Consider the following 17,076-nt stretch of genomic DNA (forward strand, 5'->3'; position numbering starts at 1 on the left):
GTGTCACTTTAGTTGCTACCCAACTGTGTCTCCTGGAGAAGGTCATGGTGAGGCCAACACGCAAAGTTAAACTCAGGCTTTTTGTGATCGCAGGGGCCTTGTGTCAACAAGTCTGAATAGTGAAACACTCAGACTTACACACCGGTGGGAGTGCCTGTAAGGCAGCTTGGGACACGATGAAAGGAAGTGAGATGTTTTGCAGTACATTAGTCAATAACAAAGGTTCTGCAACTGTGGTTAATCAAATAAGAAGAAAAAAACACTCTTGTCAAAGCAGCAGTACAGTATGCTGACCCAAATTTCAGATGAGTAATTTCTATGCTTGTGGGTGTAAGAATGTGTTTGTGTGAATTAGAGTATTTGTGTTTCTTTGTGGCTTTTAAACTCCTCACCTTCCCCATGGAGAGATGTGATCCTGAAGCGTTTTGACGTTTTCTGGACCACAGCACAATCTGACTAGAAGTACATCATTCATTAACGTTTCTCAGGGGGATGTGGAAGAGGGTGGTGGCCGTTTATGAAGCACGGAGAAAAAAGAGAGAGATTACAGCCATGAGGCTGAAATACTCCGGTATCTTCTCTAACTATACCATCGCGCACATTTTTCTATACTTGAGAACTCCTAAGCTTGTTTATGTCATGATATCTTATACAGTTTGGACCAACTTCAATTCCGAACTGGAGTGTAGCCGAATGTGCAGAAAACAGATATAAAACTTTAAAACCAATGGTCTTAATAGGGAATAAGAAATGAATGCCTTCATTCAGCAGATTGAACAAAAGTGACAGTAAACAAGACTTTTACATTTACATTTCTATTTTAAATAAATGCTTTTTATGAAATTTCTCTTCATCAAAAAATCCTGAAGAAAATTGGTTTCTACAAACACTTTAAGCAGCACAACCATTTTCAACATTGATAATACTAAGAAATGTTTCTTGAGCACCAAATCAACATATTAGAATGATTTCTGAAGGATCACGTGACACTGAAGACCAGAGTATACCATACCGTACCAAAGACATTTGAACAAGAGCGTATTAAATATTATCAGCAATTCAAGTTAGCTGGTCTGCAGCAGGAATCATGTCTTTCGTCATCTTTTTTGTCACTTCAGCATTTTCTCTCTCTGCTTTTGAAAGAATTCCATATTTTAGTATTTATTACTCATGGAGTATCTGACAGATGAAGTAGAGTCTTAACCCACCACACCTGTTAATATCAGTACTAAGCCCACAGGCCCTGAGGTGGATACTTTGGCTCAGCTGACCCTCTGTCCAAGCCAAATTGTCCAGCTGTGTGATGGACATGGATGATCAGCCCTGTTCATACTCCCTCTCTCTCCAGCCCTCTGCTCGTGACCAATGTGGTCCCAGTGTTGCTCATGAGCTCATGTCCACTGGGGCAGGAAGTGTTCACATGGCTTGATTACTTTCCTTGAACAAAAAACTCAGAATCCTTCCACATCAGCAAACCTCCTGCCCGGGCACACACTGCCTTGGGTCGCTGACAATCTGTTTTATATTGTTTCATGCTTTGCTTTTTCATTCTTCAAAACATACTTGCAGTCCAGGTTTTTGGTTGCATGTTTTTACTAATTTGCTGACTTTGCATTAGCTCAAACTCATAGACTCAGCATTAGTAGCGGTTCATTAGTAATGGTTTTGGGAGAGAAAATGTGGTTTAGCTGGTGTGTAACACTGTTTGAACTTCAGTTTGTGGGCGGCAGTATCTGGTGAGATATCCTTGGGATGTCAGCCCGCCTCCTTCATATTAAAGCTCCACACACAGACTAGCGGCAATGTCATTGAACCCTTTCCTCTGCATAATCTAGACGTAAGAGACCAGAGGTTAACCCACTGTCTTAACTTGTCTTAGGGAAGTTTAGATGTCAGGCTATGAATGCATTTATTGGGTTTGGACCCTCCTCTGATCCTCTCTGTGAGATTGCTAGGTAGGATGGGAAGCTCGCCACAGATCAGAGGGTACGTCTTTAATTCTACACTGGGGTTTTTGGTTTCACCAGCAGGGAGGTTTCCATCCCACAGAGACCTGGATGAGAGCTTGAGAGTCCCAGCGTGAAGTTTTGAGCTCCAAACCTGTTCCAATTTATAATCCTGCTGACCTGTCATCATCCCTCCTGCCCATAACTCATATTGTCCGCTGACAAGTGTGTCCATACTGAAGATACTCTGTGGAATATAATGTTACAAAGAGCCGTGCATCTAGATCCTTTTTGATTCAGTCATCCCAGCTTTTGAGAGTCAGAGATGGATGATTGAAGATGACCAGAGTTGATCTCAAGCCTGCTATTCCCTCTTTTGAAAAGGGTCAATGACAAAGTGTCTATATGTATTTAGTGAATTTTTTGTTGTTGTTGTTGTTGTTGTTGTTGAAAATCTCAGATTAGGGTTGCAAAGTTCTTAGGTTTACATATGGTTTTAAAAGGTTTTTACCATATTTAAGAAAAAAAAATTATGTAGCCTATCTAAGGTTTGAGACACTCTAGATGACATTTCTACTTTTCCCCCCCACCCCAAAAAATATCTAAATGGATTTTAATTAGGAAATAAAAACATGATTATTTTGAAAGACGTGTAGTCAAGTCACTATATTTGTGGATTGTATTTTTAATGTATTAAAAAAATTGAACAAAATGTGTGTCCCGTCAATGACCAAAAGCCACTGCAACTGACACTTGTTTTCATTTGCTTGCTCATGCTGAGGTGTTGATGGTTGGTCTAATTAATATGTTATTATGACAAACACTGAAAATTGTATTGTCTAGTCTTTATCGACCTCTAACCCTGAGCTTTGACCTTTAGCAATGGAGCTTTTGGTGACAGAGTTGAATGTGCTGTTGAAGCTGTTGGACCATGAGACCCTGAGCTGTGCTACAGAAGAGAAGAAAACGGCTGTAAAAAACCTTCTCAGACAACTTCAGCCCTCAGGTATATATCAAATCAGTTTTTCTAATGGCTATTATCTGGTCCAAGCTGGGTTTAGTGGGTTGGACCACCAGCCGGTTGACCTTGAAGGCCACTGATGTACAATCTTGTTGTTAGAAAGCCACCTTTTTGATGAGTTTAGGATTTATGCAGGAAAAGTCATCCCTATTGTAGACCATTTTGATTAGCTTAGTTTGATCTGGTAGACCACCTTGGATAAGCCTTTTAGTCTCTGTGGTCTCATCAGATTGATCACATTAAGCTATGACCTGTTTTTTGTCCAACAGGGAACTGCATAGACATTGCAGAATAACTCAGAAAACATCAGTTTGAAAGAGAACCAATAAAAATATGCTTGAGACAGTTTAGTCAAAGAAGAAATCCTTTGGACCAGAAAGTGACTAGACCAGAGGGATAAACATCAACCTTGTTTCTCTCATAAATGAGACTAAAAAAAGCTTTTGGCAGTTGTCTTACAGTACATACATATGTTTTCTCTTTTCTCATACTCGTTCTTTGCAGTCGCTGGAAAAGACTATATGTACATGAACACCTCGGTGTACAGAAACGGAACCAGCTTTGTCGAATCTCTTTTTGATACATTCGGTAAGTGGGGAGTATTTATAAGATTTACATCTCTCAACATTGTTGACTCCATTGTATTATGCTTATAAATGTGTTTGGACATTTCTACAGATTGTGACCTTGGGGACCTGAAAGTTGAAATGGAGGATCAAAAGAAAGAGCCAGAGACAAACCACACCGACCACACTGTCTCCAAGCCAGTAAGAAATCTTCCCTCAGAGGATTACCCACAATGCTCTGCTCCTTAGACCTAACGCTAATATATAGTACATCATTAACCCTGATGTCATTGTGTAATGAGGGCTGTGCTCTGCTGTGATGAGATACGGCAGGAAGATTAATCGTTCTGCAGTGAAACCTGGTCTTCTCTTTCCAGCTGCATTGCACTTTCAGGGCCAGGCCGTTATCTTTAAGTCACGTCACCATCAGCCCTTCACCGAGCTCCCCATAGAGCCTATTATTAAGAGAGCACACTTCCAGCAGTCAGATTTTTCAGTGTGTGTGTGTTTATGTGCTATCATAGCACAATAGTCCTGCATGGCCAGTATCTGACTTTCTCTCAACCGTCATCCATGTGGCATGTGGGTTTGGCTTTTGATTGGATGCAGCGGTCACATATCATTTGTTATTGGAGTAAATTGTAGAGTGGTGGAATGGAGCCACATAACTTTGCGATATTGTGAGGATTCACTGAAAAGCAGATGTCAAGTGTGAATTAATGTGATGGGGCAGACAGATGGAGTAAGTCATTGTGTGTGCCACATTTTTTTGACCAGAGCTCAACGGGCTCACCTCCCCCCCTGCCCAACACACCACCTCCAGAGGATTACTATGAAGAGGCCGTGCCACTCAGCCCTGGAAAAATGCCAGAATATATTACCAGCCGCAGTAAGTCTTGTTGCTGTATGTCCGTTGTTTGGATACATGGCATGGTCTATATAAATTCCTATAGATAAAATAACTTTGAAAAGTGATTGAGTTACAACTTTTTGTTGTTTCCAGAGTGTTGACGATAGATCTTGTCACTATATATGTGAACCATTTGAAGTCAAAGTTAATTGTACTATAGTTCTCAACAGACTGAATGAAACAGTATATTCAACAAGAAAACGTTTTATTTTATCCATTATGAAATGATTGGATTGTAAAAAAAATGAATTTGAAGTTACAAAAACAGTGTTTAAATAGCTATTGATTAACATTATCCAAGAGCCTGCAAAGTCTAAGTGACATCAGTGGAAAAGGAGTAATTTCAGAGCAAATTATTACATTTTGATAAAAAATTTTAGAGATAATGTTGCAATTTGAATTGTACAATGAATTGTTGATTCAGTTGTTGTACAATGAACCAAGAATGTGCATTAGGAAAGTAAATAGGGTCAAATGTGTTCAATTGACTTCCAATTAAATGTAGGAGACCAGAAACACAAGCTTGTGTAAAGAAGTTTCACGTTTTGTTCCATTCCAAAGTTTCAGTTTGGTAAACTCTAGTCTAAACTCAGCAAATTCACAAATTTCACAAATACATTTTTGTTGGCAAATGTGTGCTGGTGCTAGATACAGATACAGTCAGCAAAGAGAGGGATTGCCCACTTCTGTAGGTTAAGTTCCCTTTTTCTATTTAAATTTCTATTTAAATGAATAGAAATATCCACAGTTTGGATATTTTTAAAAAGAAAACACTCTTTCTAGATGTTTTTACACTTCTAAAAAACTATGTAATTTTTTTCCCACTGCTAATAAAGCAATGGCAATTTAATAATGATGCTAAAACAGACTGCAGTGTATTCAAGCAATTCAGCGAGAAGATGATAAGAGTTGGGAGTTGACTCGCACATCTACATTTCACTTTGCAGAGGATTGCTAATTAGTGCGTTGCCATGCAAGATTTTGGATTCTTCTTTATCTTAAAATAAAAAACAGGTAAAAAAAAAAAAAAAAATCTGATATTATGACTGTTTCCCAAAGATGGCACTGCACATTTCTTTTATATCTACAGGCAGCTCCAGCCCTCCTAATTCCATTGAAGATGGATATTACGAAGATGCTGAGAACAATTACCCAACAACACAAGTGAACGGACGACGCAAGAACTCCTGTAAGCGGGGGAACCCTGATGCTATAAATAGTGGTGTCATTTCTTATTATTAGCATTAGTATGACATTACTCCTCCCGCAGATAATGACTCGGATGCCTTAAGCAGTTCTTATGAGTCATATGACGAGGAAGAGGAAGAGAAAGGCCAGCGTTTGACTCACCAGTGGCCCTCAGAGGAGAACTCCATGGCCCCGGTGAGAGACTGCCATATCTGTGCCTTCCTACTAAGGAAAAAACGCTTCGGCCAGTGGGCCAAACAGCTCACCGTCATTCGTGAAAACAGACTCCAGGTGAGCTGGAAAAAGCCCTGAGAGATCAAAATGAGCCTTGATTTTTCCTGATGCTATCATGAGTGATGCATGCAAACCCCTGAATCTTGTTTTATAGTGTTATAAAAGCTCTAAAGACCAGTCGCCCTACACGGATATACCACTCAGCCTGTGCACTGTCATCTACGTGCCCAAAGACGGCCGGAGGAAGAAACACGAGCTCCGATTCTCCCTTCCCGGTGGAGAGGCGCTGGTGTTGGCCGTGCAGAGCAAGGAGCAGGCCGAGAAATGGCTCCAAGTAAACACAGTCCCTCACTTTCTTGCACGATTGAGTATCCATCCATTATGCATACACACAATGAATGTATCAGCTGCCAGAAACAATATTGCACAAGAGGAAAATAGCTTTTGTAAAAGGGACCCCCCGTGTGATGGACTATGTTTACATGCGTAGGAAACGCTTATGTGTGTGTATCTTTGTGTGGTTGCAGGTGGTGCGTGACGTTACAGGCCAGGGGAATGGGTTGGACAGCCCATCATCTCCCATGATTCCTAGGAAGATTGAACTGGATAAGGTGAGATCCCAGCACACATTTGTCTTATTCATGACTCCTGTGCACCTCTTCTTCATTACTGACATATAAAGTGTGCCAATGATGAATTGGTGGAACTTTTGGGGATACGCTCATTCTGTATAAAGTGGTCTTTCTGTGACTTTCTTAAAATAATCCCACTTACAACATGTAAGATGGGATACCTCTCGACATTTCCTTACAAAACGTAGTATTGCCATGATTCATGTTACATTTTATTAATGGTTTTAAGTACTTTTTCTAAGTATCATGTGACACTGAAGACTGGAGCAATGGCTGCTGTAAATACAGCTTTGCCATCACAGGAATAAATTACATTTTAAATATATTTCCATAGAAAACATTTATTTGAAATTATAATAATATTTTACAATACTACTATTTGAACTGTATGCTTGATCAAATCAATGCAGCTTTATAAAAAAATGCAGCCAAAATTAAAAAGATTCGTACTGACCTCCAACTTTTGAATGGTAGTGCATATAACTCTAAATGGATTTGTCTCTGTCCTCTATCATTGTGTGTAATTACATCCCCAGTGCTGCTGTGAGTGCTGTGCTGTCTGTGTGTGTAAACAGACTGACAGCATTTAAATGTTCTGGGCTCGCTCTCCATCTGCTTTAATTAAAAGGCGTCAAGCTGAGGGTGGTCAATTCTGTCAGAGCAGCTGTAAATAATGTGCTGAGTTTAAGGGACCTGTTGTGAGAGGCAGAATAAATGGGAATGTTATGATGTGTGATTGTATGTCAGGAAACACATTTTATCTGAATTTAGCAGTCGGTTGTGAGAGTTAGACTGTACTGGGAGTGTGTTTCCTGTCTGAACTCTGCTGCTGTAGCTGTCTGGCCACAACAACACCCTGAATCTAGACCAATTCAGGGTTTAATTAGGATTATTTTCAATAATCTCCATATCCTATTATACAGCATCAGTCATCTAATAGTTATGGGTGTGTATATTTACAAATTTGGCGTATTTAGTTTGATCTGGCTGTGCTGTTGTCCCTGCAGTGGTGTTCTGCAGAGAAGCAAACCTCAGATTCTGAGAGTGTGCCAAGTGGAGAAAGTGCTCGAGACGGCCGGGAAAATGGTGAGATCTTCAGTTTTGTCCCGCTGTTCTTCTCTGATTACTTCTTAGAATCCAAAGGTTTTCTTCCTGTTTTTTTTTTAATCTTTATTAGTGGTGTTTGTTAAGGCAATCATTATTATTATTAATACTATTTTTTTAAACAAACCACTAAAGTAAAACAATAAAAGTAATTAATCTTGCAGTGTTTTTTACACTCACACTGTACAAGGAAAGAGGGACCAGAATAATTTGTATAGACCAGAATGTCTTGTAGACTTAGGGTCGGGCTATCAACACCCTGGTAACTGCCCAAAACACGCTAGGAACTTGAACCCTAGAGCAACATGTCAAAAACCATTCAGTATGCCTTGGCTATCATGTAGCAACACCCTGGCAACTACCCAAAACACCCTAAAACTCAGAATGCCATAAAAACTGTATAGTAACACCCTGGCAATCACCCAAAACACCATAATAACCGCATAGCAACGTATTAAGCCAATCAGAATGCCTTACAAACCAAATAGAAACACTCTGGCAACAACCAAAAACACCCTAGCAACCACCTAGCAACATGTTGAAAACCATACAGTTAGAACACTTTAGCAATTGAATAACAACATTCTGGCAACCACAGGGTCAAAACATCCTTCATAGCAATGTTCGAAAAACCCATAACACCTTAGAAACTGCATAACAACACCCTGGCAACCACTTAAAAAAACAATATCATTGTGCCTGCAAGGTTTTCATTGTCAAGAAACACTCACAATGTCTCTCTCTCTCTCTCTCTCTCTCTCTCTCTCTCTCTCTCTCTCACACACACACTTTATTCATCCTTTTTTCCTTTCACTGTCTGAGAGCTTTGTCATAGGTACTCTGTTAACAAGCAGGAAGTCTTTGTGCAGGATGTGGATTGTTTGGGATTATTATTGTTTGGACCAGTGAAAGTCTTTAATAGCTTTGGCCTAATTCCTGCAGATTGTGTGTCTGTAGACCACACATATCTTTACATGTAATTTCATTCTACCATCAAACATTTGTGTGTGTGTTTACAGGTAAACCCAAGCGAGGTGCACTGTCAGAGCTAACGGGAACCGTAAGCCGAGCTGCAGGAAGAAAGATCACAAGAATTATCAGTTTCTCCAAAAGAAAGCCTCCACTGCCAGGAGACGTCCGCATGTCTCTCGACCAGGATCCCCGGTGTGGTACGAGACACATCTTTCTCTCTCCCCATCTCCTCTCATATTACAATTCCCATGACTCTCTCCACCTGTTATTCTCAACTTTTCTTTCTTAGCGTTTGATCTCAGACAGTGAAGTGGAATAAATCTACTCCATGAAACAGAAGTGGGCGTACTGTAATAATTGCTGTAATTCTTTCTGTGTGTGTGTTAGGTTATGTGGGAGTGCTGTTGAATCGGTGCTGGAGGGAACACTGGTGTCGTGTGCGGGCCGGATCTCTTTACCTTTACCACGAGAAAGCAGAACAGCGAGTCCCCCACACCGCTGTGGCTCTGAAGGGCTGTGAGGTTGTCCCAGGCCTCGGGCCCAAACACCCCTTCGCCCTGAGGATACTGAAAGGAGGTGCAGAGCTGGCAGCTTTAGAGGTAGTGAGTGATTTGTGTGAAGCTTTCACAGCAATCCTCCATAGAGCTGTATTCTAGTGGTTAGCTACATGCAAATTTAGTCTTGGTGTTTGTGTGGGTTTGATCTGTGTTTCCTCCTCTTCTCGCATCATCATTCATTGACATCTCTCAATCTATTCTATAAGAACGCACCGATATAATTAATAATCTTAATATTTAATTTAATATCTTAATTTAATATTGGTTAGTAGTATTATTTAAATACTATTACAGTATTTATTTATATTTTGTTATTTTTTGTAATGTCTTTTGTCATTTTCTATTTGACTTTATTTTCATTGAATTTTTAGTTTTAGTTATTCAACTTTAATATTCATTTAAGTTTTAGTTCAAGTTTTTTAATATTACATATATTTATATATATATATATATATATATATATATGTATGTGTATGAGTATGAGTATGTGTATATGTATATGTATATGTATACATATGTGTATGTATATGTAGCTTAATTTCAATGAACAAAAATGATTTTTAATGGTCTAATAATAGTTTTAGTTAACAATAACAACACTGCTATCTTTAAATGTTATCATTTTTTCATTCTTTAATACTCTTTTATCATGTCTGATGATTAAATGCTGTCCATACAGTCTATTTTATAATCTTCGTGTGTGTGTCTGTGTGTGTGTGTGATATTTTTTGTGTCTGGCTCTGTTTGTGATTGCAGCTCATGTTTGTTCTTGCTTGTGTTTGTTGTGTTAGGCGAGTTGTTCGGAGGACATGGGCCGCTGGCTGGGAGTCCTGTTGGCAGAAACCGGTTCCTCTGCCGACCCCGAGTCCCTACATTATGACTATGTAGATGTGGAAACTATCGCCAACATCCGCACGGCTGCCCGTCACTCTTTCCTGTGAGTTAAGGGTTAATGTGGTCAGGGGTGGAGTTATAGATTGGGTCATCTTGTTGTTTTGACTACCTTAACTGTTCTTATTTCTTTTCCTGTTTATTTAGATGGGCAACCTCCACAGATTCACGAACATATGATGAGGTCCCTTTTGAAGCCATAGAGGTTTGTGGTCGCACATAAGAAATTATTGAAGAAATTCCCAACACTCGTGTACATGCATCATACACAAACATTAAGTGTAAACAACACTCATGAGTCGAGTCATTATCTGATTTTTTTAAATCTTTTTTTTTCTTTGTTTGAAGACAAGTCTTCTTTATATCCATGTGCCCTGACCGGTCTTTAATGAAAGATGAGAAGTGTGTGCTGACTCAGCAGTAATCAGGGGTTAGAGCAGGTTCAGTCGTCATGGCCTCTGGCCTCCGAGTGGCTTGTTAAACCTGTGCTGAACCTTCAGACACCCGCACAGAAACATCAGTTCTCTCCATCTGTGCATGCCTCAACTTGTGCGATCAGGGCTAAAAAAGTCATTTTTTCTAAAATATCCTTATTTCAGGAGAAATAATATTAGTAATAATAATAGTATTGTAATACTGCATCTCAAGCCAAACAGTAAAATTATGGAAAAAAGAAAGAAAGAAATGATCCCATAATTTACTCAACCTCAAGCCATCCTAGGTGTTTATGACTTTCTTATTTCAGCAGCACACAATTGGAGTTATATTAAATAATATCCTGGCTCTTCCCAGTTTTGTAATGGCATTGGATAGTGCCCTAGTTTTTGAAGCTCCAAAAAGCACATCCATCCATCATAAAAGTAATCTATACAACTCTAGAGGTTTAATAAATGCAAAGTGAACAAAAAAAGTGAAGCATGGATTTTTGTAAGAAAAATATCCATATTTAAAACTTTACAAACTTTACTGGCTTCTGGCAACGGCTGATCACGAGAGAGCCGAGTTCCGGCAGAAGGGTGACTTCTGATCTGACGTAGGACATAGCTCCTCTTTTCTTATATCAAAATCCTCCTACTTTTTTGTAATTAGAAGACTTCTAATTCGTAACCGCCATTTTGTTTTGCTCTATCCTCTTCGCTTCCGGGTTCATCAATTCTCATCTAAGCTTATGCTACGCCTACGTTATACATCCTACGGATACATCCTACGTCATAACTCCTACGTCATAACTCCTACGTCATAACTCCTATGTCATAAGTCCTACGTTATAAGACCAATGTTATACATTCTACGTCATACATCCTATGTCATAAGTCTTACGTCCTACATCCTACGTCCTAAGTCATACATCCTACATTATAAGACCAATGTTATACATTCTACGTCAAACATCCTATGTCATAATTCTTACGTCCTACATCATAAGTCATACGTCATACATTGAGTCAGAGGTCATCCTCGACTCTCTCGTGAACACGCGTACGACCAAAAACCCATTGCTTCGCATCAGAATGTATTTATTAACCCACTGGAGTCGTATGGATTATTTTTATAATGGATGGATGTGCATAAAGACAGTATTCTACCATTTATTTCACTTTATTTCCACAGTTTGTGGATTTTATTGGCATGTTTATAAAAACACAATTAGCATCAGCTATTCATTGTCAATCATTTGTTACACAATGGGTATATGAGGAATGGAAATGGCATTCATTTTGTGGATTGACCCATATGAAGCAGCATGCAGTACAGTTGTTTATCTAGACAATATCTGACCTGGTACACTTTTTTTTCTTCAGCAGGGGCATGAGAGGTTGAGGGGAGGAGCACAAACGAAGCGTCGTTCTTCTTTCTCCAGCAGTGACACAGGAAAGCCCAGTCCACAAATCACCCTAAAGCGCCACGGCTCCAGTGAGTCCCGTCACACCCTGCACTGTGCTGGTTGTGCTCAAAACAAACACAGCTATTAGATCCAGCGTTCACTTTAACATAAAGAATAGATGGGTTTAAGTTTTTATTAGCAGCCTGCTGACTGCTTAACCTTATTTTGGCCATTTTGAAAAGTTCTCACGCTGTCACATCAAAAGCAGTCAGAATAATGTAACCTGAGCTTAAGACATTTTGGTTTGATCTACGGCTCTCTGCGTTTTCACACTCATTCTCTCGTCACTAAGTGCTAAGAGCTTTGCCACCTTCCCGCAGACTTCTAGGGTCTGATCTTTGAACTTTACTTGACATTTCAGACGCAAATCAATACGGGAGGTATGGGAAAACGCGGGCACAGGAAGACGCACGCCGCCTCTTGAAAGAAAAAGAAGACCTGGAGACAGAAATAGACAGTATCAGAAGTGCACTAGTCTCACTGCGGAATAAGAAACGAGAGGCAAAGGAGAAAATGAAAGGTGCAACGGGTGAGAAAGAAATCTTTCCTGTCTATTTTATAGATAATACAGAGGTACTATTCCACAGTAGTTTGTTTGGTTTTACATAAAACTAAATTTACGATATGGCTTTGTGCGACTATCAAATCGCAAATAAATTGAGACGGCCATAAATATTAGAATTGTAGATTTTAAAATAAAATAAAGATGAAAGACTGAAAAAGTATTATTATAACAATACTAATATTTCTTATTTTGTTCAATATTATTAGTAATAATATTAATTATTATTATTATTATTATTTTATATTATTATTTGTTTTATTATTTTACCAAATTGTGCAGCACATACACACAAGCACAGCAAAATTAGTGCTCTTTAAAAATAAATTTGCATTTGCAGAGTTGATTCTAAAAAAAAAAAAATTCAATAATTCACAATAATTTTGTGCAGCCCTACCACTACAGTTGTAGTGATTGTTTCCTCTTACTCAACTAGTGTCCTTATGTATATTTCCGCCAGAAACATGTATGTAAATGTAATTCTCTATTGTTGTGCAGATAAGCAGAGGTTGGCTTTAGAGGAGCGTGTCGTCCAGTTGGAGGACAGCTGCCGGGTGAAAGAGGGTGAGCGTGTGGATCTAGAGCTCAAGCTCACGCAGGTGAAGGAGAACCTGAAAAAATCTCTGGCTGGTGGAGAAATGGAGGCGCCTAGTACGCCTACAGAGTCTAAACCTACAAACAAGGTACTGGACAAATATTAGAAAGAATAGTTTAATCAAAAGGATTGTCTGATGTTAAATATGCTTCCTTCTTCCTCAAAGACTCAAAGGACGGAGACTCAGTATATTGAGTCGTTTCTCCCAGTCAACTGCGCCTCTGAAATGCGTAAGCGGCCTCCCTCCATCTATGCATCCACAAAGGGGAATGTTATGCAGAAAGCCAAGGTAAACACAACATTATCCAGTGCAATGCATCAAAAGGCAGATAATGCAAACAGAACAGCTTGCTGCATCAATAGGGATCACATTAAAACATTTAGTCCATTTCTAATTAGTCAGTCTCTAATGAGTTTCATTTATCACTTTAGAGTCCTGCTATTAAGATCGTATATGTCGCAGAATAGGCCCGTATGTGTGAGTAACTTAATCATTAATGCTTTGTTTTTAACCAGGAATGGGAATCTAAGAAGGGGACTTAAAGAAACCGCTGATCAGGAAGACTTCACGATTAATATGAGGACTTGCACCAACACAGACTGCTGTATATGCAACTCTATGGTGACTGCCACTTTTATAACTTTACAGTGGAGTTAGAATGACAAAGCACCAGCTATATTATAATACTTTGCAGCCAAATGTCCTCTTCATGTGTCTTGTGAAGTTCCATGTGACAAGCACAAAATGGCATCAGTGTTGAAGGATTGAGAGGGTATGATGAAATAAGTTTGTCAGTTGAAAGTGCAAGAAAGAGTTGTGGTTAAGTTGTAAAAGAAGCAGAGGATGGGAATGCATGCGAGACAATCTACTTTAAAAAGTCTTGAATTTTAAACTCTTTAATTTAAGAGGCATGGTAACTGATTTGTACAGTGTTTTTTTTTTATTTTTCACTCCATTGCTCATACTTCTGGGGTAATTCCAGCTCTTAACCAAGTGGTGCTAATAACAGTGTATATTTGAAAATTGTATATATACTTTTTAACATTCTTTTCTAGCTTCATTGTATCTAACTGATACTCCTGTTTGTATCCCTCCCCCATTTCTTTACCACCTTTTAATGTGAGTAACATTTGCACTTTAAATGTCTTTATACATGGAGATGGGAATATTCTTTTAATAAAGACAAAATGTATCTTTGCTCCCATGTCAGTTATTGACTTGCAAAAGAATCAGTTGGGAACAAAAACTGTATTACTGCAATACTTTATACAAGCCAGCCAAAGAAGAGAGAAATGTCCTAGTTTCTAAAAACTGAACAGCCACTCAAAATAAAAATACATGCATATGTGGTAACAGTTTACAATAAGGACTCATTGTTAACATTAACAACACTTCATTAATTTTAGTTAGTGAACTTCCACACTTAACAGATACATTAAAAAAAAATCTAAATGATCTGTTAATATAAATGCACTGAAACTAACAAACATTTAGTTAACCTTAAATTTCTCATTCGTTCATGTTAACTGAGACCTCATTGTAAAGGGTTAACACTATAGTGTATAATATACACTGGATATCCATATCCTGATAGAGCACCTGTGCAACTTGAATATGGAAAAATCCAGGAAGCCAATAAAAGCCATGGCAGAACCTGACATTTCCTTATAAATTCACAAAAATCACAGGTGGATTGTCAATTAATATACGTTTAATGAACGAAATAACCCCTTTAGTGAGATCGAAACAATGGTGATCAAGAGAAAAAGCCCTCAGACCGTTTAAAAAAACAAAACCTTTAGAGTCAGATTAACAGATCCCTTTGAACATTCATTTTATAAAGTTTAATAACAGTTAAAAACAAACAATTCTGAATGTACAACGTTCACAATAATAAAAATGAAAAAAAGAAAGTTTAGAATTCACACTCTGGGGGTAGGTCAACAGTCAGCTCATTTATCGTCTGTAGGAAGGCCTCCATTTCATCAGCATATTCCACTGCTGCATTTGAGAAAATAAAAGAATTAACAAGCTTAAATAGGCATAAAAACGTTTTGCATTTAAAGTTTAAAATGCTTCAAAATATACTCATTACCACTGGGCATCTTTAAAGGTGAGAGTGGCAAACACGGATCCATAATGAGCTCTTCCACAGCAGGGGAAGCAGCCGGCCACGTCTGTTTAGCAAAACCAGCCAGAGAGAAACCACTGAGGAAGACTTCATCTGGAACACTGTAGGTCTCAAACTCTACACATTTAACACAGGACAGAATCATCAACAGCTGCCTGACACCAAGAGTTTTCAGTTCCAAAGCCAGAAAGCAGCAGACAGGCTTAACTTACCGCTTGGATTGTATGGGAAGCACTTCTCAATCTCTGGTAACTCCTCACCAGGAGGCTGAGCAAGCACCTTACACTGATGAAACATGCATTTAATCAACCTACAAATGATTTCAATATAGTTGTCTAACGTTATGTAGGAAAGAAGCCTTAATAATCTCAAGAACCAACCTTGGCTTCTGCAGGTTTGGTTTTCTCCTCTGCTTTATGAGAGGCTGCTGGGGTGGCAACAACCTTATTTAGGACTCCCAAAGCTTTTCGGTTGGATTGCAGAGGAGCTCCGAGACGCGTCTTTCCTGTCAGAGGTGTTCTCAAGCACTGATCTGAAAATTATATACGAGTAAATTTGACAATATTTATGGGTTTGGTACAAAATGCATTTTGGTGTCTGAGCATTGGTACTGACCTGGAGCTGAGTGCAGTCTGTTCGGGCGAGATTTGATGGACGGAGTGGTCAGTCTGCCGTTCTCCTGATCCAGGTAAATCATGGTGTCCATGTCTGTAGCTTAGCACAGCGTTGACAGAGACAGGTTAAAGAAACACTGCAGCTTCAAGATACAAACTACACTCACTTAACAGCAAGACAATCAAAACCAACTTGTTCGGTTGAAATACTGCCGTTTGTGATTTGTAACAAAACAGTTAACGTTAATCTTGGGCAATTTCGTTTTATGTTGTATTATTAAAAGTGACACGCGGGTTTTATCAATGCATATCGCCAGTTGAACTAAACTTTAGTATTTCTAAAATCTAAATCATACCAGTCGATATTTAATACAACCTCTACCGAGACGGTGTTGAGTACCTACCTTGTTATATTCTTATCCTCCGTACACGAGCAAAAATGTCGTTTGTTTTGGTTCCGAGTTTCCCGGCTGAGTTTTAAAAGGCAACCAGCTTCCTCATTGGCTGATACATTTTCCTCTTTGACCAGACGATGCTCTTAGTTTATTGCTGAAGCGCGACAGTGCCACCTAATGGCTTGACTGAGTAAAGCAATGGAGTCTAGGATGAACAGTGAAACGGTAGCGGTGTGGTGAAGAAGAGATCCTAGCGAAGTGATGAGTCCAGCTTAGGATTCTTAATGTAATCAATCAAACTTTAATTAATTTAATTAATATTTTATTTTTATCCTGATTATTTATATAGTTCAAGTGAAAGAAATTGCAACATTGTTAATTGTTATTAAGCAATAAGGCTATATATTATATATATTAAAAATATATATATATATCTTAATTACAAGCATGCCATGTCATAATTAACAGAATTATTATTGTATCATATTTGTTATCGAAGTTTTGTATCGAAAAATATCGTAGATGTTGAAAAAAAAACGTTATCTCTAATCATTTAGGATAGCTGTAGCCTATGCTATGCTACTATCTAAGCTAACTAAAAAAAAACACTAAGAACGAGAACTGTTTAATTTCACAATCTATAGCTTTGGTTACTAGTATATGAAACATATAAGTTACATTGTTTGTTTGAATTGTAAGTTTGAATTGTGCTCTAGAAATATTGCAGAATCTGACATATTTTTGATATATTTCACCTTAAAAAGTTTATTTTTTAATCAAAACTTTATTTCCAGATTTTAATTTCAGTTTTACAATATGGAATCAAATTTATGGACCCCGCAGTACATACATGCATACATTGACCATTAGGC

General features: G+C 38.5%; 2 protein-coding genes across 4 annotated transcripts in view; one reads left to right on the top strand and one right to left on the bottom strand.

The window, feature by feature from the left end:
- afap1l1a (actin filament associated protein 1-like 1a) overlaps positions 1-14,262 on the top strand; it is a 28,815-nt gene extending 14,553 nt beyond the window's left edge. For both annotated transcript variants that reach the window (XM_081381963.1, XM_081381962.1), the window contains exons 2-19: positions 2,827-2,952; positions 3,472-3,555; positions 3,646-3,734; positions 4,311-4,422; positions 5,534-5,632; positions 5,714-5,922; positions 6,020-6,199; positions 6,393-6,476; positions 7,505-7,583; positions 8,621-8,770; positions 8,961-9,172; positions 9,922-10,067; positions 10,169-10,226; positions 11,824-11,935; positions 12,268-12,435; positions 12,967-13,151; positions 13,230-13,352; positions 13,580-14,262. In XM_081381963.1, coding sequence (XP_081238089.1) covers positions 2,827-2,952; positions 3,472-3,555; positions 3,646-3,734; positions 4,311-4,422; positions 5,534-5,632; positions 5,714-5,922; positions 6,020-6,199; positions 6,393-6,476; positions 7,505-7,583; positions 8,621-8,770; positions 8,961-9,172; positions 9,922-10,067; positions 10,169-10,226; positions 11,824-11,935; positions 12,268-12,435; positions 12,967-13,151; positions 13,230-13,352; positions 13,580-13,606 — 2,243 coding nt within the window. In that variant the 3' untranslated portion in view covers positions 13,607-14,262. The remainder of the gene's footprint in view (positions 1-2,826; positions 2,953-3,471; positions 3,556-3,645; positions 3,735-4,310; positions 4,423-5,533; positions 5,633-5,713; positions 5,923-6,019; positions 6,200-6,392; positions 6,477-7,504; positions 7,584-8,620; positions 8,771-8,960; positions 9,173-9,921; positions 10,068-10,168; positions 10,227-11,823; positions 11,936-12,267; positions 12,436-12,966; positions 13,152-13,229; positions 13,353-13,579) is intronic.
- On the bottom strand, positions 13,947-16,327 carry pttg1 (PTTG1 regulator of sister chromatid separation, securin). Of its 2 annotated transcripts, none has more exons than XM_081381964.1 (6): positions 16,214-16,327; positions 15,811-15,909; positions 15,576-15,727; positions 15,408-15,480; positions 15,160-15,312; positions 13,947-15,065 (listed from the first exon to the last, which is right to left on the bottom strand). In XM_081381964.1, exons 2-6 carry the CDS (start codon positions 15,899-15,901, stop codon positions 14,980-14,982), a joined length of 555 nt encoding a protein of 184 aa, XP_081238090.1. In that variant the 5' UTR covers positions 15,902-15,909; positions 16,214-16,327; the 3' UTR covers positions 13,947-14,979. The 2 variants fall into 2 exon arrangements, with proteins under 2 accessions (XP_081238090.1, XP_081238091.1); XM_081381965.1 differs by having other exon boundaries at positions 14,214-15,065; positions 15,811-15,903; positions 16,214-16,262.
- Between the last annotated feature and the right edge of the window lie 749 nt (positions 16,328-17,076).

Source organism: Scardinius erythrophthalmus (assembly GCF_964197995.2).
Source record: "Scardinius erythrophthalmus genome assembly, chromosome: 13".
NCBI lineage: Eukaryota > Metazoa > Chordata > Actinopteri > Cypriniformes > Leuciscidae > Scardinius > Scardinius erythrophthalmus.

Excerpts from the sequence above, each read along its gene's own strand:
- pttg1 (XM_081381964.1), bottom strand. The coding sequence starts at position 15,901 with ATGGACACCATGATTTACCTGGATCAGGAGAACGGCAGACTGACCACT. Across the intron at positions 15,728-15,810 it reads CAGACTGCACTCAGCTCCAG|ATCAGTGCTTGAGAACACCT; the intron begins GTCAGTACCAAT and ends TATAATTTTCAG. Across the intron at positions 15,066-15,159 it reads ACCTTTAAAGATGCCCAGTG|CAGTGGAATATGCTGATGAA; the intron begins GTAATGAGTATA and ends TCTCAAATGCAG.